Raw genomic sequence first — 26,016 nt, 5'->3', positions numbered from 1 at the left:
ATAAAATGAGCAAGTAGCGGGGTTCCTAAACATATAGCGTTCTTTTCATTGTTAACATCCTAACAACTTTTTACACTTCTTGCACTAGAGTGGACATTTTGAAAAGAGCTTTGAAACAGACTTAATGTTCTAAGTGTAAAAGGTTGTCAGGATGTTAATGAAAAGAAAAATCACAGGTACGTTATTTGAACAGTTGCAGCAACACATGGGGACGTGTAACATTATTTTTTGGAACTCCGCTACTTATTCTTTAAGTTCAATGCTAGCCTAATGCCAAAAATTGGTTGAAATAGGAACCAAACCAACTATAGACGAAAAGGGAACAGTTTGTCTAACCTTGCAGTAGTCAAAGACAACCATACAGTGTGGATCTTTACTGGTTGGGGACGATGCAGAGGGGTCCACCTCTGGGGCCACCATTACTGGTTCGGACTCGTCCCAGATTGAGTACTGACAAAACACGAAATTAGACAAGTACTGCGGCAGGCCTGTGGCTTGAAGGATCCTAATCTGTAACAGACAGAAAAACGAATTATGTAAGCAAAGCCACTCTGTCCATGCAGAGTATGTTCAAAATTAGGTTGTAGTTCCGGTGATAAAACCTTCATTCTCACCCAATCAAACATCTAGTTTATGAGAAAGAAATAAGTGAAATACCACTTGATCCACAACTGCAACAAATAAATGATCCATTCAATCATGTATCAAAGGTCAAAAATAACTACGAACGTAAATATTTGTGAAGAAACATGGTCAAATCACTAAAAGATTTATAAATATATCTGTGTATCTTAAAGCTCATAAAGGCCATAGATCCTCTTTGGTGTGCTCACAAAAATAATTGAATACTTACCATGCATACAAGCTTGTGCTCCTGTGGTTCACCCTCACTGCAATTCTCCAAGCCATCGTCTCCTCCAGCCACCCTTTCCTGGAGATCCCCACTGACTCGGAACAGCTCCACGTGCAACCTCCCTGCCACCTGCCAATGAGCATTTAAATTACCGAATACTCACTCACTTACCTTCTACACACACAGGTACGGATTAATCAAGCCGGAGAAGAAAAAAAAAAAAGATTATATATATATATATATATATATATATATATATATATATATATATATATATATATACATACATATATACACACAGTGCCTTGCGAAAGTATTCGGCCCCCTTGAACTTTGCGACCTTTTGCCACATTTCAGGCTTCAAACATAAAGATATGAAACTGTACTTTTTTGTGAAGAATCAACAACAAGTGGGACACAATCATGAAGTGGAACGAAATTTATTGGATATTTCAAACTTTAACAAATAAAAAACTGAAAAATTGGGCGTGCAAAATTATTCAGCCCCTTTACTTTCAGTGCAGCAAACTCTCTCCAGAAGTTCAGTGAGGATCTCTGAATGATCCAATGTTGACCTAAATGACTAATGATGATAAATAGAATCCACCTGTGTGTAATCAAGTCTCCGTATAAATGCACCTGCACTGTGATAGTCTCAGAGGTCCGTTTAAAGCGCAGAGAGCATCATGAAGAACAAGGAACACACCAGGCAGGTCCGAGATACTGTTGTGGAGAAGTTTAAAGCCGGATTTGGATACAAAAAGATTTCCCAAGCTTTAAACATCCCAAGGAGCACTGTGCAAGCGATAATATTGAAATGGAAGGAGTATCAGACCACTGCAAATCTACCAAGACCTGACCGTCCCTCTAAACTTTCAGCTCATACAAGGAGAAGACTGATCAGTGATGCAGCCAAGAGGCCCATGATCACTCTGGATGAACTGCAGAGATCTACAGCTGAGGTGGGAGACTCTGTCCATAGGACAACAATCAGTCGTATACTGCACAAATCTGGCCTTTATGGAAGAGTGGCAAGAAGAAAGCCATTTCTTAAAGATATCCATAAAAAGTGTTGTTTACAGTTTGCCACAAGCCACCTGGGAGACACACCAAACATGTGGAAGAAGGTGCTCTGGTCAGATGAAACCAAAATCGAACTTTTTGGCAACAATGCAAAACGTTATGTTTGGCGTAAAAGCAACACAGCTCATCACCCTGAACACACCATCCCCACTGTCAAACATGGTGGTGGCAGCATCATGGTTTGGGCCTGCTTTTCTTCAGCAGGGACAGGGAAGATGGTTAAAATTGATAGGAAGATGGATGGAGCCAAATACAGGACCATTCTGGAAGAAAACCTGATGGAGTCTGCAAAAGACCTGAGACTGGGACGGAGATTTGTCTTCCAACAAGACAATGATCCAAAACATAAAGCAAAATCTACAATGGAATGGTTCACAAATAAACATACCCAGGTGTTAGAATGGCCAAGTCAAAGTCCAGACCTGAATCCAATCGAGAATCTGTGGAAAGAACTGAAAACTGCTGTTCACAAATGCTCTCCATCCAACCTCACTGAGCTCGAGCTGTTTTGCAAGGAGGAATGGGCAAAAATTTCAGTCTCTCGATGTGCAAAACTGATAGAGACATACCCCAAGCGACTTACAGCTGTAATCGCAGCAAAAGGTGGCGCTACAAAGTATTAACTTAAGGGGGCTGAATAATTTTGCACGCCCAATTTTTCAGTTTTTTATTTGTTAAAAAAGTTTGAAATATCCAATAAATTTCGTTCCACTTCATGATTGTGTCCCACTTGTTGTTGATTCTTCACAAAAAATTACAGTTTCATATCTTTATGTTTGAAGCCTGAAATGTGGCAAAAGGTCGCAAAGTTCAAGGGGGCCGAATACTTTCGCAAGGCACTGTATATATACACACACATACATACATACATACATATACACACACACACACACACACACACACACACACACACAATGCCTTGCAAAAGTATTCAGACCCCTGACCAATTCTCTCATATTACTGAATTACAAATGGTACATTGAAATTTCGTTCTGTTTGATATTTTATTTTAAAACACTGAAACTCAAAATCAATTATTGTAAGGTGACATTGGTTTTATGTTGGGAAATATTTAAGAAAAATAAAAAACTGAAATATATATATATATAAAATTTGTATTGAGTAGATTTTGCCGCAAATGAAACAAAAGCTTTTATTCACTGTAAGGAAAGCAAAATTACCTCATTTAAAACAACTCTAGTTGAAACTAGGACTTGTTAAACCTTAATTGGTTACACACCAAGGTCCACTTTTTGCATTTCTTCAAAAGCAACAGGCATATTAAAACATGGACAAGTGCCAATGCTGGAGTGTGAGAAGCCAGCTGATGAAGATGGCTCAAATGGCTTGGAGAAGAATTCCAATTTCTGATTCGCTCAGGTTCTAATTCTCTGAAAACTACTAAAGATTGCTCGAAGTGTCATCAAAATTGATTAAATGCTTCTCTAGACATGTTAAATATGTGTAACATACAGACATATAACCCCCATATACTACTAGATTTTCACTCAATTTGTGTAAAAATAAACTTAAAATCACAATTGAATATACCGTTCTCTACACATTTGTCAAACTTTGCCTCCCTATATTCCCCCCATCGTCAGGGATATGCATCCCTAGCTGGGGTTACGCTACATTTACACTAAAAAAATGTAAAATAGAGCTGTTGTAAACGCCAAGCTAAGTCTTCAGAATTTGAATCGCAACCTATATTCAATACTGTTAAATAATGAAATGGTACATTTTTACTGAACACATGCAATGTAACATGACAGAATTACAGAATACAGCTGTGCAAAATATATTGAAGTTTGGTGGCCATATTAGGTATGTTACTAAACATTTAGCTTGCAGTACAGATATGAGCCTGCAGTGGAGGCACTGGATGAACAAAAGATAGTCATTGCTGGAAAGTAAAACATATCCTGGAGTCTTTTCTGATTGTTGGGGTAAAATTAGCGATTAGTTATATGTACCACAACATCCTATTAATTAACACAAAAAAAAAAAAAATAGCTCTCCATACCTCTCCTTTTTGGTTGATTATGGGCACTGCATACTGCAGCTTAACATCACAGAAGAGGCACGAAAGGAACACATTAGCCACTCCAATAAGGCTGTGGTTCTCCTGTTCATCAAAGAAAGGGTCTGCTCGCTTGAAGTAGGAACGCATCACCTGTGATAGTGAGGGGTGGAGTTAACACATTTGATGTGCAACAGCCACAGAGAAAAGTTGAGTGACAGAAACAGATTAAAGTGGGTTACTTACAGGATTATCCTCGTCGTAGTCCTTCCACTCTTGGTAGAGATCTCGCATGTCCACCAGGCGATTCTCCATTTTCTCCAGAGCCCAGATCTGCTTCCCCTTCCCCTTCCTGCGCACCTGCACGGCTGGTTCACTCAGCACTGCATCACGCTGACAGAACACACAGGCTCAAACACATAGGCTCCAAAATTCTACACCTGTTATGTGCTGCCTGACTAAGATGCTCTGCACTTCATTCACAAAGCAGATATAGACAAGCCATTCTATATACATTTTTCTCATCCACTTGTTATGAAAAATATTTACACTTTTGATTTGCTTTTCTTTTAAAAAGTTTGTTTGGGTACTATAAGCAATGAAGTGCTTGGGGTGCATCAATTGTTAATAATAGGCAAGATACATTTTCTGCCACATTGTTGGTGCTCTCTTTTGCTTACCTTCCTGTTGGCATTGAGATTGGCTGCAGGTATCTGCAAGGTGACACGATACTCAGTTTTCTTTTCCAACTCCTCTGCAATGAAGCTGGCCTCCTGAACCAACAGGTTTGCTCTCACAATCTGCTCCCTCAGCTTACGCAGGCTGCGTGTCAGCATGGCCTCTCTGTGAGAACAGTACATTTGTATTGAGTTTAATGCCTCTTGAGCAACTTTCCATTCACATTGGTCTATTATTGTTTACACCCAGATAGCTAAGGGGTGCTCAAACCTATCTGCAGATTTAGAATATACAATTTAAAAATAAATAATATACAATACATAGAGTGTTGCAATGTAAGCAATGACAATGCTTTACATGATTAAACTCCCAGCTTCAGCACTAAAATGTGGCACTATGCTTCATTGTGTATTCTCCTCAGCTTTACCATCTGGACATTGCCCGACAGGTCTGTCTATATGTCAAAAGTGCATCCTCCTGCACTCACCTCTCCTCACTCCATTGGCGGAGTCTCTGCTGTGCATTGGGAGAGGATGTGGAGAGGCGCTCCATGCTGCGGTAATGCTGATGCTTGTCAGGGGAGAGGCGTCTCCTCAGCTGCTCCAGCTCCTGCTCGTACATCACTCGCTGCCTCTCAAGAGCAGAGCGCTTCTCCTCTTCGTGTTGCCGTTCCAGGCTCTGAAGAATCGACTGCATTGGGTCTGGGATACAGGCACACACACAAATCCGTCATGTCATATACACTCCTTGCATCACAAGACTTAACACAAAACCTTAACCCTTTGCGGTCCTATTTCGGACCTGGTCCGACATCGCAATTTTCCCTTTCCGGTCCAATGTCGGACCCTGTCCGACATCATCAAAGAGACGCAAAAAACAGGTCTCTAGTCGTTTTTTCTCCGGAAAAAGCAGAGAAAACCATTCAATGACCGATAGGAGCCGAGAGAAGTCGAAAAAAAAAAAAAAGGGGCGTATCTCATGGATACTGATAGACCCGACACCACATAGATAACACGGACATAAACAAACAAGACAGCAGCTTCCGCATCCAGCGCTCTAAGAATAACACAGACATTCGCAGAGCTTTTTTTAGATGTTATAGTAATAAAATAATGACTTGGATCGCATTATTGAGGAGTTTGGTGAAAACGAGTGATCAAGAGATGATTTATCGGTATGTACTATTAGAGGCATTTTAAAAATATAGCGAACAAGGGGTGGGGTGGGGCTGGGCTGGAGATGCAGTACTAAGTGTCCTGTTGATATGCAGTGCCTTTTAAACCTGTTTTACTGTGAAAAAAAAATACTTTTAAAACAGCGCGTCTAAAATAAACTGCGCATGTGAAAATAAACTGGACCTGACACACGCTGAATAAATGGACCGCAAAGGGTTAAGTAAAATAAAAGCAGGTATTATTCTACATTGAAAGTTTATGTGATAGTGTTGCAATCCAGCATACATTGAAAGCTCACTGACAGTTTAGTAAAATGTGTAGTCTCACCATTGTTGCCCAGAGCTTTCATCATGACCTCTGTCTGTGCAAACTCGTAGCTGAAGCTGACCTCGCTAGAGACCTCGCTGTTAGTGTCCCCATCCCTGTCTAACTGCTCACTGCTGCTCTTCATCATGCCCTCTTCATCTTCTCTCCGTCTACGCTTTGGGAGGTTAATCCTGCAGAAAAGGAGGACACCACCAATAAACATTGTGCAGACGGCAATCATTCTGGGACAGGGCTGATCAAATTGAAACAGTAGTCACATGTTAACCTTTTCCAGGCCGGAACTCTGAGCTGTTTTTTTTTTTTTTTTTTTTTTTTTTTTTTTTAAATCTAAGGAAAATGCATGCTCTTTCAAATGTCATCAAATTACCATAAAACCATATATCATTTAGAATATTATCTAAAGAATATTACTTTCAGACTGTTTACAGAATTCAGAACATATGTAAAATGTAAAAAGGAACAAAATTGGAAGAAACTTTTTTAATGAAAAAGTTTCCCCAATAACAATGTATCCTCCTACCCCCCCATTTCATTGTTTCAGGTCCCAAAACATGGTGCTACAGATAAAGGAATGTCCGCACAAGAGATACAGTAGTACTCGGTCTTCCACTTGTCAGTATATAAACCACCAGTAGTTGTTGACACAGAAGTTATGTCACAATACAAACACCTGTACGTGTTGACAAATCACCTGTGTCAGTATATAATCACCTGTATGTGTGGACACAGAAGCTATGTCACAATACAAACACCTGAAGCTGTCTAAGTCTTAAGATTATTATTGGCAGAAGCATTTCTACATTTTGGAATGCTCCGGTGTGAAGCTAGTTTGCAAAGAGGTAAACACACAACGCTTGTTGCAAAAAAAAAAAAAGATGCTATCCAGAAAGCTCACATTAAAAATGGTGGTTGCAATGTGCTGAATAAAGAGCTACATCAAAACACATTACAATGTGACGGTGCAAAGCATTCATTTTTTCCTACAACTTTGAAACAGAAAAAAAGAAGAAAAATGTTGTGAAACAAATCATGTCAAATTGTATGAATTCTCGTTGCCAAGTTGATCTTATCGACATGTAAAGCCAACAAGATCAGGATTATCGGTTTGTAATGGTTTATCAAGATCATCGTACAAAATGTGTCAGCTTGAGCGCACTGAAAAAGGATGTTCGTATCATCAGCTGCAAATCTTCAGCGACAAACAGGCACCTCAGATATTGCCGATTTAAGAAGAGAATTTGTGAACAGTATAAAATCAAGGAGTTGCTAGTCATGTGGTCTGCTTGCCAACCTTGCCATTCCCAATCCCAAGGCTCGGTAGAAAGAGTGATATCCAAGACATTCTGATTACCTGGATGCAAAATAATAATATTAATAAGTGGACTGAAGGTTTGTAGCTTGTCGCTTCCATTCTGGCATTGGGTGATCTCTTTATGAAGCAATTTATGGCAAGCCAATGAAGATTGGTTCAGAAGGATTACGTTTACCTAAAGATTGTGTTCAAGGAATTGAAACAGAAGAAGTGGCCGCATTGTTTGGAAACCCGGATGCTGAAGCGGAAGCATTCAGCATGAATGAAGAGGAAAATGAAGGTAATAATGCAGATGAAAAAGAAAGAGACCAGTATTAAATCCTCAGGTGTCTCCTGTCAAAAACCAACATCTGGTGCCCATGCATGCAAAATATGTGGTCAATGTTGTCATGCCATAGAATGTTCGGTTATTATCATAACCCTGGTTCCCTGAAATAAAAATGTAACCATTACCTAAAGGGTATTTACGTACCCCCAAAAGACCACTAAACCTTAATAGATATACCAAAGCTGCGCACCAGTGTCTGTAACGCAGACACCAGCATCATTTTTCTGCAATCATGGATGCAGCGACCTTGAAAGGTTAATGGTTACATTTATTTCAGGCAACCAGGGTTATGATAATAACCTAATGTTCCCTTTCAAGTACAAAATGTAACCATTACCTAATGGACGAGTGTACCAAAGCCGTCGCAAAGGCAATATTGCAGAATGACTGGAATGGCTGGGAAGCCTATTGTTATTGCTGGGATTTTTATTATGTTTTTTCTTCCTCTCTTTTTTCAAATGGTTCTAAAATCAATACCGTTACACAGAAACTCACGAAACTTGGTAGGGTGGTAGGCACCTAAGAAAAGTTGTGTCAGAGCAAAAATGAAGCTCATAGGTCACATGGCGTGGCAGACATATTGGATTTGTCAAATATTCAAACGTCTTTTTCTCTGAAACCGTTATGCCGATTTAAGCAAAACTTTGCATACATAGCCTTGGCAAGGCTGTCAATCAAGTTTGTGCAAAGCAACTCGCTACATAAAAAAACAACATGGCCGTCGTGAGCCAATCAAATTTCAGCCATGGTCAAATTGCACATATTACCTTGCTAAAGCTCAAATGCAAAATTTGTTTAGAACTCCTTTGAGAGTTTAGACAGTGTCATAGTTACTATAGAATACACAAATGAACCCATATGTGCTCTTTTCAAAAATGGCCTTGGCCTTTGACCTCTTCATAAGGTCAAATGCAAAACTAGCTTATAACTCCTTGCAGAGTGCCATGATTACTATGGAACACAGATAGGAACAAGAATGCCTTGGAAGCCGTTAAGTTGCTTGCAACTTCTAGTTATTTTTTTTTTTCCTTCTGCCGAGAACTTAAAAGTTACATAAAATCAACACTGTTGCACGAAATGTCACGAAACTTAGTACAGTGGTAGAGGCCTATGGGAAGTTGTGTCAGAGCAAAAACGAAGGTCACATGGTTTGGCAGCCATATTGGATTTTGGCCAATTTTAAATCTTCTCCCAAAACAGTTTACAGCAGAGATCTGAAAGTTGGGGCACATACTCCCCTCATGGCCTAGATTTATGGTTGTTCAAGAGAAGTCAGATCGGTCACATTGTTTGGTGGCCATATTCAAATGACTTCTTCTCTGAAACGATTATGCTGATTGAATCAAAACTTTGCATACACGGCCTTGGCAAGGTTGTCTATCAAGTTTGTTCAAAGTCTACATAAAACATAAAAAAAACATGACCGCTGCGAGCCAATCCAATTTCAGCCAACGTTAATTTGCACATATTGTAGTATTCATTTAAGGTACAATGTTCACCACTCTGTGAATCTTCATAGAGTGGTGATAGAGGCCTTTGGGAAGTTGTGTCAGAGCGAAAATGAAGGTCATAGGTCACATGGTTTGGCAGCCACATTGGATTTTTCACGAATATTCGCAAATTTAACAAAATCTTATCCAAAACCTCTTGTGGTACAGATGTGAAACTTGGGGCACATACTACCCTTATGGCCTATATTTAGATTTGTTCAACACAAGTAGATTGGTCACATGGTTCGTTGTCTATCAAGTTTGTTCAAAGCAAGTCGCTACATAAAAACCATGGCTGCCGCGAGCTAATCAAATTTGAGCTATGATCAAATTGCACAGTTGCACATATTACCTTGCTAAAACTCAAATGCAAAACTTGCTTATAACTCCTTTGAGAGTTCAGACAGTGTCATAGTTACTATAGAACACACATATAAAACCATATATGCTCTATTCAAAAATTGCCTTGATCGTGACCTTTGACCTCTCTGCAAAACTAGCTTATAACTCCTTACAGAGTGCAGTTAGGGTCATGGTTACTATGGAACCCATATATTCTCTATTCAAAGTGTGCCTTGACCGTGACCTTTGACAACAGTTCTCAGCAATGCTGTTGTCTGTTTTTTGTGTGCATATCAGCTGAACTCTTTTCCATCCTTGCACCATGCTTCGGTTTCACCCTTGTGTTGCTTGAAACAGGAACATTCCGGCAGAAGACAAGTATGACAGGTGCATCGACTGCCTTGGAAGGGAGCATGCAGAAAGAGCAATTAAAGATCGCAGCTGTTGTGTGTCTTGTGCTCATTTTTCTAAGAGGACATTGGAAAGCATGATGGTCCGCTGTTCAAGGGACAGCTCTACCTCCCTGACACCTGTGCAGCATCCAGGCTCGCACCATTCGTCCCCCCTCTTGTTACACAGGGAACTAGGAAGTGATCCTCTAGGGTTTACACAGCACAGAGCCACATAGCAAGGATGTGTGCATTGCAAAAAAGTGCATTTATTTCAGCTTAATAAAAATTACAAACTGAATACATTTAAAAACATTTGTTAGCATTTATGTCCCTATGTCAAAACATTAACATTAGGACTTTTGGGATCCCACAATGGGATCCTCACCACATTAATGTTACCCGGAAGCTTTTGCTATGGGCTCACGAACATCTGCTTTCAGTAAGAGCAGTTCACCTGCCAGGGGTGAGGAACTGGGCAGCGGACCATCTCTCAATTATATGTAAACCTCATCTGGGAGAAGTTTGGGTGTGCAGAGATAGACCTCTTCGTGACCCAGGAGTCCACCCACTGTTCCCACTGGTATTCCTTACTGGAGAGCAGTCACCCACTCTGCTATACACACTGGCCTACAGATGGCCCAAGATTCTATGGTTTTCCACCGTTTCCACTGGAGGACCTGGTTCTCAGCACTGGCACAGCTCCTGTACAATCAGCCATGAGAGCTGCCAGGCCATAACGACCTGCTGAGCCATGGGCAGGGGACTATGTGGTATCCAGACCCAACAGCTCTGCAGCTTTGGGTCTTGCCCCTGAGCGGAGACACTTGAGCCATCTCGGGTTATCTGACAGGGTCATTGACACCCTTCAGAATGCCAGAGCAGCGTCTACGCACTCCCAGAATGGCTACCCTTTTTGAAGGGTGCTCAGTTAAGGCCCCCTGAGAGACCTTGTTCCTCGTTGGTGTCTCAGTATAGTGCTGGAGGCACTTACAAGACTGCCATTCGAACCCCTACATGCAGCAGAGCTGAAATTCCTGTCTAACCCTTTGTGGTCCATTTATTCAGCGCACCCAGGGTTGTCGTCAGTTCCATGGACAAGCCCTGTCTAAACAGCGGCTGTAGAGGTGGATTGTAGATGCTGTCAAGATTGCATATCTAGCCAACCTGCACCCACCAGAGAAGGTCACTGGTCACTCCACAAGAGGCCTTGCAACCTCTTGGGCGATATTCCAAGGCTCAAACATTTGCAACGCTGCAGTATGGGGCCATGCCTCATACTTTTACCAGATTTTTTTTTTTTTTTTTTGCAGTTCAAGCACAGTTGCGCACATTTATTAACACAAAACACAGGAACAAACACAACAATACAGGCCGTGCATTCGCCTTTACTGTAAAGTTTACACTCCAAAAAACAGTTACACAGATACACTCCCCCAACTCCCTCTCCCCCACACAAATTGTCTTCCTTATATACAGGTGGCCACTCCACAGTTAGCACTCAATGACCTAATTATGGAATGGCCACACCTGTGATTGTTGGCAGGGACAGATTCAATCCCATCCCTGCCGATCTTAAATTCCCCACACACTATTTACATTTTAGGGCTTTTGTCCTGCCGCACAACTCTAAATTGCACAGGAAGCCAGTGCAAGGAGGCTAACACAGGGGTGATATGTTCACTTTTCTTAGTTCTAGTCAGAATTCTAGCAGCAGTGTTCTGTATGAGCTGCAGAACATTGCAATAATCAATCCTACATGACAAAGGCATGTGCTAGTCTTTCAGCATCAGGTATAAAGATAATAGGTCTGAGTTTTGAACTATTTCTCAGATGATAAAAAGATGATTTAGTAAATGTTCCTAATATTAGTCACAAAGGAAAGATGAGGGTCAAATATGACACCCACATTTATCATTTCTAGTTTTAATTTCTAGTTGAGACTGCTAAATGTCCAGCCCCAATGAATCAGCATTATTTAGGTGTTTCTTTGAGCCTAGTAGCATAAGCTCAGTTTTATCCAAATTTAACATTAAAATATTCAGACATCCAACACTTGATGTCGGCAAGACAAGAAACTATAACAGGCCCAGCAGATCACCTGGTTTTAAAAAGACAAATAGAGCTCAGTATCATATGTATACACTTGGAAATTTACTACATGTCTATGTATATCTCCCAAAGAAGCATATATATAGAAAATAATAAAGGGCTTAAAAAACACAGCCCTGTGGGACACCACAAACTACTTCAGACAATGGTCTCTCCTTCCCAATTGAAACTGAAATCTATTAGAAAGATAAAACAACTCCAGATTTTGGAGGCGATTCAATAAAATAGAGTGGTCCACAGTATCAAAGGCAGCACTTAAATCCAAAAGAATTAAAACTGACCAGAGTCAGAGGGCGTGTGGAAGTGACAGCGTGGGAGAAGTAGAGTGGACAAGTATATCAGTTAGAAGCAGCAAGGAGAAATTACATCTTTAATTCCTTTAATCAGAAAACACTGCAGCTAAAGTCTAACAGCTGCGTGTCTTTTTCTGAGAACAAGCTGAAACTCAGAACAGCTGATTCAAATTCACTGCCGTTCTGAGACACGGGGGAGGGGCGGAGCCAGCAGCAAACAGCAAACAAACAAAAGCCAGCCAGTGTTCACAGCGACAGCGTGTGGAAGCAACAGAGTGGGAGAAGTACGAGTGGACAAGTACATCACAGTTAGAAGCAGTTTGAAAGCAGGTTGACAGCTGCAGAAGCTAAACTAAACATCAAAAAAAAAAAAAAAAAAAAAACAACAACACATGGTCTTCAAGACAGTAATCTGTGACAACTGCATGATGTGTCACCAAGTGTGTGTAAAGTGCTGCACGATCCAGGACTTGCTTCAACGAGTAAGTCTGTTAGAAATGGAGCTGGAGGAAATGAGACAGCAACAGGAGCTTGAGGAGCTGACACACTCACAATTCATGGAAGTCTGCACCCCTGCAGACTGAAAGCCACCAGGGAGATGGAAGAGAGTCGAAACAGCTGGGTTCAGATAGGCAGAAGCAGGGAAAAAAAAGAAACTTTGTCAAACACAACCACCAGAAATCCAAACATCCAACAAATTTGAGCAACTTCAAAATGTAGATGACCAAGAGAATGAAAGGAACAACATCCAGGACCCTATAAACAGTGCTGGCCAGGCAGCAAAAAGAAGGGAGGTCATGATTGTTGGGGACTCCATATTGAGAAACACAGCAAGTTTAGTTCGCAGTTTGGACCCCCTTACTACAACAGTGTGCTGCCTTCCAGGAGCCTCTGTCAAGCACATCACTGAGAACGTGGACAGGCTCCTAGAACGAACAGGAGACGACCCAGTAGTAGTCGTCCACATCGGTACAAACAGCATTGGAAGAGACAGGCCAAGACCCTGCAAAACAAATTTAGAGAGCTAGGAAGGAAATTAAAAGACAAGACCAAAACTGTGGTATTTTCTGGGATACTGCCAACACCTTGCAAAGGACCATATGGACAGCTAGAAATACAAAATCCAAACCCATGGCTGAAATCGTGGTGCACACAGGAAGGATTCATCTTTCTTGAACACTGGAGCACATTCTACAACAAGGACTATCTATATAGGTGGGACGGACTGCACTTAAACAGAAAGGGAACCAATCTACTCTGAGAAAGGATCCTTGAGGAGGTCCAGAAGCATTTAAACTAGAAAGGAGAAAACAAAAAACAGAAGGGAGACCACATCAAAACAAAAGGCAACAACACAGGTAAGACAGCCATTAAAATGTATTTATCTTAATGCTAGAAGTCTCAGAAACAAAATGTTAGAACTTGAAGCTACTGCACAAACAAGTAACTACGATGTGATAGGTGTTAAAGAAACTTGGTTGTCTGAGAGTGATGGAGACGAATACAATATTAGTGAGTACACACTGTATAGGAAAGACAGGCAGGGCAGAAGAGGCGGAGGGGTAGCGCTACACATAAATAGTCTTGAAGCCCAGGTGTTAAATCAGGACAAAGAAAACAATGCCGAATCAATATGGGTCATAATAAATTCAAAAGGGCATAATAATAGGAGCATGCTATAGACCGCCAAATTCAGACGCTGAGCAAAATAATCTGTTATACAATGACATTCGAAATGCGTGTAGAAAAGGAGAAGCCATACTAATGGGGGATTTCAACTTCCCCCGTATAAAATGGGAGAACCTGGTGGGGAGCACGACGGACGAAATTGAAATGGTGGAAATTACAAATGACTGCTTCCTAACGCAATTTGTCAAGGCACCGACTAGAGGGGAGGCATGCCTTGATTTAGTCTTTTCAAATAACGAAGACAGAATAACTAAAACAGAGGTCAGAGAGCCATTGGCAAACTCAGACCACAACATGGTCTCATTTGAAGTATTTTTTAAAACGCCAAAAAGTAATGACTAGCTAAGGTTTACAATTTTAGAAAAGCAAACTATGAAGGTATGAAACAGAGACTAACAGAAGTAGATTGGAGTAAAATAGAGAAAACATCCACAGAAAAGGGATGGCTGTTTTTCAAAAATGTGAAAAGAGGCGCAAAACAAACAATTACATCCCAAAAGTAGACAAATCTAAATCTAAAACAAAATGGCCAAAATGGTTTAATAGATCAATTTAAAAAAATATTCAGCGAAAAAAGGCACTTTACAAAGCGTTTAAAAAGGACCAAAAGAGTACTTGGAAATGCAAACACAAGTCAAAAAGAAGTTAGAAAGGCCAAGAAAGAGATGGAAATCAATATTGCTAAGGGGGCTAAAAACAATTCCAAAATATTTTTCCAGTATTATAACAGCAAGAGAAAATTCAAAGAGGAGGTTAAATGTCTAAGAGACACAAATAGCAAAATCATACAGGAAGAAAAAAAATAGCAAATATTAAAATGATTACTTTTCACAGATTTTTACAAAGGAGGACATGGACAACATGCCCCACATGTCGACCTGTTCCCATCCAGTTTTAAATAACATTAGCATAACAGAGGCAGAAGTGTTAAAGGGACTAGGAGCTCTTAAAATAAACAAATCCCCTGGGCCGGATGAGATCCTCCCAATAGTACTCAAAGAAATGAAAGAAGTTATTTACAAACCGCTAACCAAGATCATGCAACAGTCTCTTGACACAGGGGTTGTACCGACAGACTAGAGAATTGCAAACGTAATACCGATCCACAAAAAGGGAGACAAAACCGAACCAGGTAACTACAGACCAATAAGCCTGACTTCTATTATATGTGAACTATAAGATCCAAAATGGAAAATTACCTATATGGGAACAATATCCTGGGAGACAGTCAGCATGGTTTTAGGAAAGGAAGATCATGTCTAACTAACCTGCTTGATTTTTTTGAGGATGCAACATCGACAATGGATAATTACAAAGCATACGACATGGTTTATTTAGATTTCCAGAAAGCTTTTGACAAAGTCCCGCATAAAAGATTAATTCTCAAACTGAACGCAGTAGGGATTCAAGGAAATGCATGCACATGGATTAGGGAGTGGTTAACATGTAGAAAACAGAAAGTACTGATTAGAGGAGAAATCTCAAAATGGAGCGAGGTAACCAGAGGTGTACCACAGGGATCAGTATTAGGTCCTCTGCTATTCCTAATCTACATTAATGATTTAGATTCTGGTATAGTAAACAAACTTGTTAAATATGCAGACGACACAAAAATAGGAGGAGTGGCAAACACTGTTGCAGCAGCAAAGGTCAATCAAAATGATCTAGACAGCATTCGGAACTGGGCAGACACATGGCAAATGACATTTAATAGAGAAAAGAGTAAGGTACTGCACGCAGGCAATAAAAATGTGTATTATAAATATCATATGAAAGATACTGAAATTGAAGAAGGAATCTATGAAAAAGACCTAGGAGTTTATACTCAGAAATGTCTTCATCTAGACAATGTGGGGAAGCTATAAAAAAGGCCAACAAGATGCTTGGATATATTGTGAGAAGTGTTGAATTTAAAAGGGAGGTAATGTTGAGACTTAACAATGCATTAGTAAGACCTCACCTAGAATATTGTGTTCAGTTCTGGTCACCTCGTTACAAAAAAGATATTGCTGCTCTAGAAAGAGTGCAAAGAAGAGCGACCAGAATTATCCCGGGTTCAAAAAGGCATGTCGTATGCAGACAGGCTCAAAGAATTGAATCTATTCAGTCTTGAACAAAGAAGACTACGCGGTGATCTGATTCAAACATTCAAAATTCTAAAAGGTATTGACAGTGTCGACCCAGGGGACTTTTTTGACCTGAAAAAAGAAACAAGGACCAGGGGTCATAAATGGAGATTAGATAAAGGGGCATTCAGAACAGAAAATAGGAGGCACTTTTTTTACACAGAATTGTGAGGGTATGGAACCAACTCCCCAGTAATGTTGTTGAAGCTGACACCCTGGGACCCTTCAAGAAGCTGCTTGATGAGATTCTGGGATCAATAAGCTACTACTAACCACACGAGCAAAATGGGCCGAATGGCCTCCTCTCGTTTGTAAACTTTCTTATGTTCTTATATCACTTAAAAGTGAGCTAAAAAGTGCTAACAATAGGTATATAGAGATGGAAGATACACTTATCTGTCTCGGGAGTAATCAGCACGGCTGAAAAAAGACATTGGCGACGAATGTAGGGCTCAATGCTGCTTATGGTAGGGGGCGGAGCCTCAGCAGCACTACTCTGCTCTAGCGGGAATCTTTGATATAGAGTTTTTCAGTTAATTAGGGTCCTTATGTTTAATATGCAAATCTCATTCACATGAACGCACATTTTGAACGCCAGACATGAAATATTAAATGTCGGATGTAACCAAGCCAGGCTAAAGTTGGTGCAACAGGCATAACAACATCCGTGTTTGCTTCTACATGAGGCTTTTTTCGTGTACTCGAATATGTAACATGCTATTCGAATAGTTTATTTGTGTAATTGACTACAGAGGAAGGTGATCCATTTATATATATTTTTAATGCGAGTATTAATAACACCAAAAACATATTTTATTAGTTTAGTAGGAATGGGATCAAGAGCACATGTAGTGGGTCTTACAAGAACCGACAAGGTCTGTCGGTTCTTGTAAGGTAACGCACATATTTTTGTGCAGAATTTTGCAAGTTCGCTGGAAACATAGCTCCTGTCCTAAATTCCTCATGTGCTCTTTTAACCAGTCTAATTGGTAGAGTTCTGGAGAAATCCTCCAGAACAGAAGGAGTCTGTAGAATCAGATTTTTGATGTCTAGAATTTTATTTTGAAAACAAATTAAGTCATTGCAGCTATAAGAGAAGCCAATGTAAGATTGGGAGTACTAGGACCCAGCAGAAACGGCAAATCAACTGAAGCAGTGTTGGTGCGCAACATATTATGGGCGATCACAAGAACAGAGGAGAAACCAGAGCCTGGGAGTGAAGAACCGTTTCTACAAGTTTTCTTTTTTCACTGTCAAAGTTATCAATCTTGAAACCATTTCTGAATACTATAAATATATTTACTATTTGAAATAGCCCGCCCTGTCCTCTGAAGAGGGAGTTCATGACTGCAAAGGCGCCAATCTGATTGAAAACAAACATTTATTTTGAATTTCATTACTATATGCCCCAGCTACAGAGACTGTACTGTCACAGAGTGACCTTAAAACCCGTCTTCCCTTGTACAAGGTGTGAGCTCTTTGATAGAAACAGCTTAATTTATTTGAGGTTTTCCCAGTGATGATGGGAATAAGAATGTATATTATTTATTATTTTTTATTTCCAGCTAACAAGCTTTAAGTTTTTGCAGGAATCAGGCTTTTACCAGACTGTCACCCACACCTGTGGTGATTTTGACAGACTCACCAAGAGCAGAAACTGACCCAAGACCATCACAGCTACTGGAAGCGGGACCATCTTTGGGATACAAATTGAACATTTGTGAAACTGCAACAAATATTGTAATGACTGTAATGTGTTTTAAAGAATATAAAACCAGTAGAAAATATTATTAGTAGATCTTTATAAGGCCTGTGTGAAGTTCATTGCATTGAAGGTCAGGCCGACCTGCTGAAAGTTCCAAAACTCCCTTATCAGGCAAAAGCATCTCTTTTTTAAATTAGACTCAGCCTTAAAACATTCTCATCCAGCCAGAGCAGAATGGCAAACTATTATAGAACAAAGTTAATATTCCAAAAGCAATTGAACTAGGTTTGATTATAGTAAGAAAAAACTAAAGTATTTAAATAAGAAACCTAATATAACAACATTTAGTAAATACACACGGATGTTAGTGTATATCATAGTAAAGCAGTCCTAAGTTTTAATATTCAAGGTTGCATTTGTTGCCAAGCAGGTGCCTAATTAAACATTAACCTCTTGCCTTCTGTGTATATCAATGAAGTATATATATATATATATACACACATACATACACACACACACACATATATATATACACATATACACACACACACACACACATACATAACCACTTCGAACGGTACGGCTGACTGTCATTTGGGGGATGAAAAATAATTAAAATACATTTAAATTAAAACCAAACCAGAAACTTTTATTGTGTATACATCCGCAGTGTAACATAGTCCCAAATTTAATTTAATTACATTGATTGATCTCTTATTAAATGAAGTGTACACATCTGTTTATTGTGAATTTCTGAATGTGGCATCTCACTAGAAACTACTAGAGGACTGAACACACGCTGATGAAGGATGGCGTTTCAGATGACACCGAGGAAGTAAGGGGAAAAGCTGCCATGGATGCTGAAGCTGTATCTCTATCAGGTGAGTTTGTGTACTCGTTATATGCGAGACACACACATTCAAGTGTGTTTTCATCCTTTCAGATCTCAAAAGATGTTTCTGTTAGTTGTCGGACACCCTTGCATCCAAATTGTGCCAGATTAAGTTGAAGATCAAACCAGAGTTTACACACCAATCCAACCGCGGTGTCAGGGGACAGTGCCTCACTTTCCCGCAGACGCTTAAAATCCAGGCTGGTACTGTTAAAATATCTATTTAGTCCAGCTCATCGTTATAAAACTAGAGACTGAATACTGGTCCCCAGCTGAACTTCGTGCTCTGGCATAAAATTCCCTTGTGTTGATTTTTAAAAAAAAAATGTTTATACTTATTTCCTTAAAATGATTGTCCATATTTTTTCTTAAACCAGTCTTTAAGTACATTAACAGTCCATGCTGTATTTTTTTTTCAATCTTTTTTTTCTTCTATTTCATTTACAGTGCCATGAAAAAGTATTAGCCCTGTCTGATTTTCTAGATTTTTGCATATTTTTGACACTGAATGTTATCAGATCTTCAACCAAAACCTAATATTAGATAAAAGGGACCCTGAGCGAACAAATAACACAAAAATGTGATACATATTTTATTTATTTATTAAAGAAAGTTATGCAACACCCAATGCCCCCGGGTGAAAAAGTAAAATCGCCCCCTTAGACTCAATAACCTTTCCTTATTTAAGAGCTGCTGGTACAGAAGCAGGCATCTGGGGGAACCAAACAAAGACACTAGGTATTGAAACAAAGAAAAAAGTAAGCTTTCCAGACAGAACAAATGTTTAAAACTAAAAAAAAAAAAAAAAACTGTTATACCTGTTTGATTTTATTGCAACTAAGCACAGAGGTTTAAAAAGTATTTTGATCTAATAAGAAACAGAATATTTAAACTAAGAAGAGTTTTTGCTTGTTCAAGACTCTACTGTAATACAAATACTGTAGAAGCAGGAGCGAGCATTTAATTTAATCAATTTAAGAATGAGTTCAGTTTCTGTCTTCAACTAAACAAAAAGTCTTTTAGACATTACAATATCAATCAAACTAAAATATACATGTTTAGTTTATATAGAGGTTTTACTGCAACAAAAAAATAACAGAGGAACTGTTAACACCTAGAAGCCCCGCAGCAGTCTCTGACGGCTGTATTCAAAACACTGTAAAAATAGTATAATGAAAGGAGAAACAGTCGGATGTAATTCGTTTTTGAGTACGTCATAGTCATACTTATTGTTTACATATGTTTATTTAAATGTTTATAGAGAATGCTCAGGAATACTCACTTGCAAATACAGTAGGCTCCATAATTATTCATACCCTTTATTCAGTGTAAATGAAATGGGGAATTAAATTAAAACTTGACCCACCAGCTAATCACAATGTCAGAATTTAATGGTGGTTGTTTTTATTAGTAGAAAAAAGTGCCCACTTATGATAAATCAAACTGCTATTAAGTACATATTTCTAATTTGGTTTTAGAGGATGGGTCTAAATGTTGATTTAATCCCCACAAAGTTGGTTTTAGCAATAACAAAAAGCAAGTGTACATTCATTATTTCTTGCTATATCGTAAAAACATATCTGTCAAATAACTGCATTTTAATTTTTAATATCCAAACTGCATTATATATTTGTAATGAAGTTCTTTGTTTGCAATTTTGATCTCCCTGTTTGTTTTCATAATACTTTTGACAGGAAAGCAGGAACAGATAAATACGTGCTTTGAAATAAAAAAAATAAAAAAAAACCTTCAGACAACTGTGAATGAATGACTGTGTTAACATCTACTTTGTCAGGGGGTGCAGAACTCAGAGGCCTCCCCCTGAGGCCTTCATTACCTGAATTGAATTAATTTGCATAATTGGACAAGTTTACCCTTTTATTTGATCTTAAGCAGTTGGGAGATTTACAGATAGCTACAAAAACCTGCTGGACTGACCGCGACTCTAGAGGAGCAGAATTGTGCACCACTAATGTATATATTATACTTGGTGTGGGATTTTGACAATTTATGTGTGGGAAAATTAAACACATTCAGTCCAAATGTTTATTAAATTGGAGAACATGTAGATGTCAGTAAATGCATTACTAAAAATATTAACCATCCATCCATCAGCAATAACCACTTCATCCAATACAGGGTCATGGTGAGCTGAAGCTTAACCCGGCAGACACAGTGCAAGGCAGGACTACACCCAGGATGGGGCACTGGCCAACTCTCACACCTCACACAAGCATGCACACAGAGGGCAATTTAGAGTGACCAATCAACCTGAACAGTAAGTTTTTGGATGAGGGGAGGAAACCCATGTGCCTGGTAAAACCAACACAAAACACGGGGAGAACATGCAAACTCCCCTGAAACAGGAATCAAACCTGGGACCCTGGAGCTGTGAGGTAGCAGCGCTAACCACCACACCACAAACTATAACCTAATATACATGATAAATCATAAGAGCAAAGATTGTAATCAAGTTCTTCGTTAAGATCCCCAGTGGTTACAGAACTCCTTGTTATTATTATTTCTTTCTTAGCAGACGCCCTTATCCAGGGTGACTTACAATTGTTACAAGATATCACATTATTTTTTACATACAATTACCCACTTATATAGTTGGGGTTTTACTGGAGCAATCTAGGTAAAAGTACCTTGCTCAAGGGTACAGCAGCAGTGCCCCACCTGGGTTTGAACCCTCAACCCTCTGGTAGAGTCCAGAGCCCTAAACACTAATCCACATGCTGGTGTATCTATGTGAACATGTACAGGGGTGAATATACCCTACATCTAATTCACTTTGTGCATGCTGCAAATTAACAGTTATAGAATTATTATTATATATTAACCGATTGCACAATGGTTTAAGCAGGCCTGTATTTTTATTCTACATCTACATTGAAATTCTAATTTCAGTTTATTTCATTTAGGATATGTAAATACACGGCACAGGGATATTTAGCTATGACAAACAAACTCCATTGGCATATGTGCCATACAAATCCATGTTGGGCCAGGTTACATGCACTTGTAGAAGGGATGATCCTTGTGGGATACTCAGACAAAAAAGCAGGTCAACATGATATGACCAAAGGGACTTAAACAAAGGGATAATCATTCAACATTGATAAATCAATTGGCATATGAGCTTAAAAAGGACAGAACAAAAACTGGGATGCAAATAATAGGAGTACCTGAACCTCAGCTCCCTATATTTTATTGCGTATACCTAGGCTAACCTATACAGACATGTAAGTATGTCAATTTTACATTGTAAATAAGAAGCTGCTGTGTACAGCCATTAGAGAGGAACTCAAGCAGGGATCTGTTAACATTAGCTAAACACAAGGCAATAAAATTGGCAACGTTTTCAAACAGAATACGATTCCTATAGAATGTTGCTTTACAAGCATTGCATAATTAATTAGGGTCTTTACGTTTAATATGCAAATTACAGGTTTAAGATTGACAACGTGTTAACTTTACGTGTCAACATTAAAAAAAAAATAGACGTGTTTGCTTCTACTAGTAGCTAACGTATAAGGTTTTTTTTGTGCACTTGAATATGAAATATGCGAATATTTTTTTAAAAATTTTAATTAGGATTATTATAATTCAGTTTTAGCGTTGCTGTGACCGTATGGTAACAGCTTGGTTGCAGGTTTGCTTGTGAAAAAACGAGTATCATTTGTACACATACATTTTCAAATCTTGAATACAGTATTTTCATTTTCTGACAAGCACACAAATGTGTGCATGTTAAATGGCTGAAGTAACATATACTGAAGGCTTCGTTTAGCCACTTTCTTCTGAAACGTGGGCTCTCTTTGGTTACCATAGACAGTTAGAAACATAATGAAAATAAAAACCATCATGAAAAAAATATATAAATATATTGGGCCAGATAAAATTACATTCGTGCCAGTAAAAACACTAGCTCAGTGGCCCAAGGGCACAGTTGTTAAAAATCTAAACGCAGAGCCCTGTAATGGGTAAAGGACCCCAGGTACAGCCCCTGGCTGTACAACACTTTTCTTTTTTTCAACAAAATGGTATTCCTTTATCTTGAGTCTAAGGCCGTTCACAATCAACACAGATAATGCGCTTCTCCACGCTGCCTTTCTGCACAGGGCACAGCTGCCCGAAGTTTTATTTTTATTGCACTTGCCAACCTGGCATTGGCGTCTCTTGTGGCTCTCAGCAGGGTTGCCAGCTTCAACTGTGGGTACACACTTGGCAGTCACCCTCTGTTCCAAATTCTACTTGCGAAGTTCCTGTGCTATCTGTAAAATATATTCTCACCTTGGTAAATTCTTCTCTGTGCATTCTTTGTAAAGTACCCAGGAGTTGATGACTGCTCCCGGGGCTTTTAGGTATAATGTAATATATCTCCTTTATTTCTGCACACCGCATTTCATGCTTTGTGAGAATATTTAATACATAAGGACAGAAAGGTACATGAACGCGCAGCCCCATATGTGTTACATGACTGCAGAAAATTACATTTTAAAACCAAAAACCGCCAAAATGACTGCCGCGTGGTTTCTAGTGTTAAAAGTTTGAATATAAGACAATAAAATAAAAAAATAGTATAAACTAACTTATATACAGTGAACCAATTGGAGGAAAATAACTAATTTTGTGACCTCGTCCTCACCTGCCTGTAGTAAAAGCAGTGTTGGAGATGACTAACTGGTTTTGGCCGACAAAGCGGGAATTTTTGGTGAGCAGCGATTTAAAAGCCAAGGTCCTTTCTATAATGAGTGCTCTTGTTAATAAACCTTTCGGATAACAGAAGGTAGGAGTTTATATTAAAATAAACATTTTTCTATATATCACAGAAATTAATTAGAACCTAGCAGTGTAAAGCGTAGGACGGTTTACTGAGTTAAGCTAAAACTAGCACCGCCATAGCTGCTTTTTGAACGGCTTTTGCAGTTCAAATTTAAATATCTCCGCGTATGTGAATATCTTGTGTATGTCCGTTCTTAAGTGTTACTAAATATTTGAATTAAATACCCATACGGTGTTTCAGCTGCAGAATCTTAAAAATGAATAAGTTATAAGCATTTGCTTCTTCAACCGTCAGACCCGCAGTTTACGCGGCATATTGAAATCAATACAATATAGCCAACAATTTAGTCTGGGCTTTGTAATAAAATCAACATCATTGTGAAATAACGTATTATAATCCTGTTGAGTGTTTGAAAGACGTTCTACACATCATATATTATTATTTACACTACATTTTTCAGGCAGAACGACTGCCGGTGCAAAAAAAGATTAGTGACCATCGTGATTGATGCTAAACGAAAGCCAGAGGCCGTTGCATTTTACAACGTAATGAAGAACGGTGTGGATATACTGGATCAAATTCTGTCTGTATTCTGTCAAAGGTGGTACTCGCAGGTGGCCTGTGGCTGTTTTTTAGAATGTTTTGGACCTGGCAGCCATTAACGCTTTGTTTTTGTACAAGGAGTGCACCGGCAACACAGTCACTCGGAGGGACTTCATTTTGCAGCTAGCCCTGGAGCTACGGCAGAAACATTTTGATAAGAGACACGAAAGCCAGCCTTCAGCCAGCGCTGCACCCACTGGCACATGGAATAAAAGACAATGCCAGATTGCTAAATGCAATAAAAACAGAACTTTTGATTTCTGCGCCTGTTGTGAAAAGGCAAGTCTGTGGCAAATGCACTGGTACAGTTGAAAAGCGTGTTTTCTGTGTAGATTGTACTTAGAAAGCTGTAATAGAACTCTGAACAGACAGCCTTTGAACTCTGTTTGACTCAAAGCGCTTTCACGTTGCATAAGTTGTTATATTTTTGTTTTATGCTATTTTTATAACTAGTTATTTATCTTTTATAATTTTATATGTGCATACAGCTTTCTACACCTGTTTACACAGAAGTTTATTGCGCAACGTTTATTTTATTTCAGTTTTTCATGTTTATGTATATGTGCTCTTTTTGAAAAAAATAAGAAAAAAAGTTTAATTTTCAATGTAAATACATTGTTTCTGCTCTGAAAATGTTATGTATGATGTTCATGAATAAAAATATTAAGTTGTATCCGATTGTTTTTTTCATTTTCATATTGAAGCCGTTTTATAATGGAGCCACACATTTTGCAGGTGCGGCGGTTGTATGTAGTCCGAAATCTCGGCGGTTTAGTGCTAAAATAATGAGTATTAGAAAACGCTTACAGTAGTGTTTGATATTAAATCAACGCTAAAATTCTTAAACGTCTTAAAGTTGTCTGGACATATAGCACACCCAGTGCACGAACAAAAAAAAACCACTTACAGGAATTTAAAACATTTCTGTCCTCCTTAAACTGCTGCAAAAGCAACTTCCAGCAACCTCAACTCCCCACGTGTCATGGGAGTACACCTGAACACCAAGAAAAAAAGTACCCATGCCTTACCTGAAAAAGTGGTTATTCCCCCATAGAATCCGATCTCCATGATGGAGTTGCACTGGACTGGTCACTGGCGATCCATTCACACAGGTTCTGTAGCAAACAATAACACAAGAACAGAAAGGTTTCTGTTATTACAGAGATTTTTGTGTCTCAAGGTAATCTATCAAGGAAGTTCACAACCCTACTGCTAAGCAGTAGTAGCACAACCACTTCTGGCGAGAACTCCATTTCATATTTCTAGCAAATGAGAACACATTTCACAACTATACTATTTGTAGACAAGCACAACTTATGTGAACGTTTAGATATTAGTACTTTGTCTTCTCAAACTCATGAAACGAGTCTGCATTATCCATGTACCTAAGCTAAAAAGTCTCAACACAAGACTGTAGAGCAGGAGGTACATTTTTACAATGCACTATTGAACCAGAGTTAGACAGAGATATTATATAGAGAAAGGAAATAGCAGTCGAATGACATTATGAGGGTAATGGGAGTGCCTTATAAAGATAAAAAAGGATGCTTTAAAAAAAGAGAGTACTGCACTTCCTGATCCTTTTTACCACCTCTCCACAGGGCAATCCCTGGAAAAAAGTACAGTACCTTGAGTTGCTGTGTGGCGAAAGGATGACCAGCCCTTCCGAAGTAATGTCTATAACACAGTGTTCAGCCTGGATTCCCATCCCACAGAGTTGAATATCCTGGGAATCAGCAGATCCGACTAATGTGTTATCCTGGAGTGAAAGGGCAGGAAGAATATCACTGAAACAAAGATAAATTAT

General features: G+C 39.1%; 1 protein-coding gene across 2 annotated transcripts in view; it reads right to left on the bottom strand.

Moving 5' to 3' along the window:
• LOC117402745 (kinesin-like protein KIF13B) overlaps positions 1-26,016 on the bottom strand; it is a 168,505-nt gene that overhangs the window by 76,586 nt on the left and 65,903 nt on the right. For both annotated transcript variants that reach the window (XM_034004173.3, XM_059024751.1), the window contains 9 exons: positions 25,838-25,968; positions 25,238-25,324; positions 6,140-6,309; positions 5,125-5,338; positions 4,640-4,802; positions 4,206-4,352; positions 3,963-4,112; positions 854-982; positions 337-510 (listed from right to left, as the gene is read on the bottom strand). In XM_034004173.3, coding sequence (XP_033860064.3) covers positions 337-510; positions 854-982; positions 3,963-4,112; positions 4,206-4,352; positions 4,640-4,802; positions 5,125-5,338; positions 6,140-6,309; positions 25,238-25,324; positions 25,838-25,968 — 1,365 coding nt within the window. The remainder of the gene's footprint in view (positions 1-336; positions 511-853; positions 983-3,962; positions 4,113-4,205; positions 4,353-4,639; positions 4,803-5,124; positions 5,339-6,139; positions 6,310-25,237; positions 25,325-25,837; positions 25,969-26,016) is intronic.

This window comes from Acipenser ruthenus, chromosome 5 (assembly GCF_902713425.1).
Source record: "Acipenser ruthenus chromosome 5, fAciRut3.2 maternal haplotype, whole genome shotgun sequence".
Lineage (NCBI taxonomy): Eukaryota > Metazoa > Chordata > Actinopteri > Acipenseriformes > Acipenseridae > Acipenser > Acipenser ruthenus.
The sequence above is the reverse complement of the archived record's forward strand: the minus strand, read 5'-3'. Positions and strand labels throughout refer to the sequence as shown.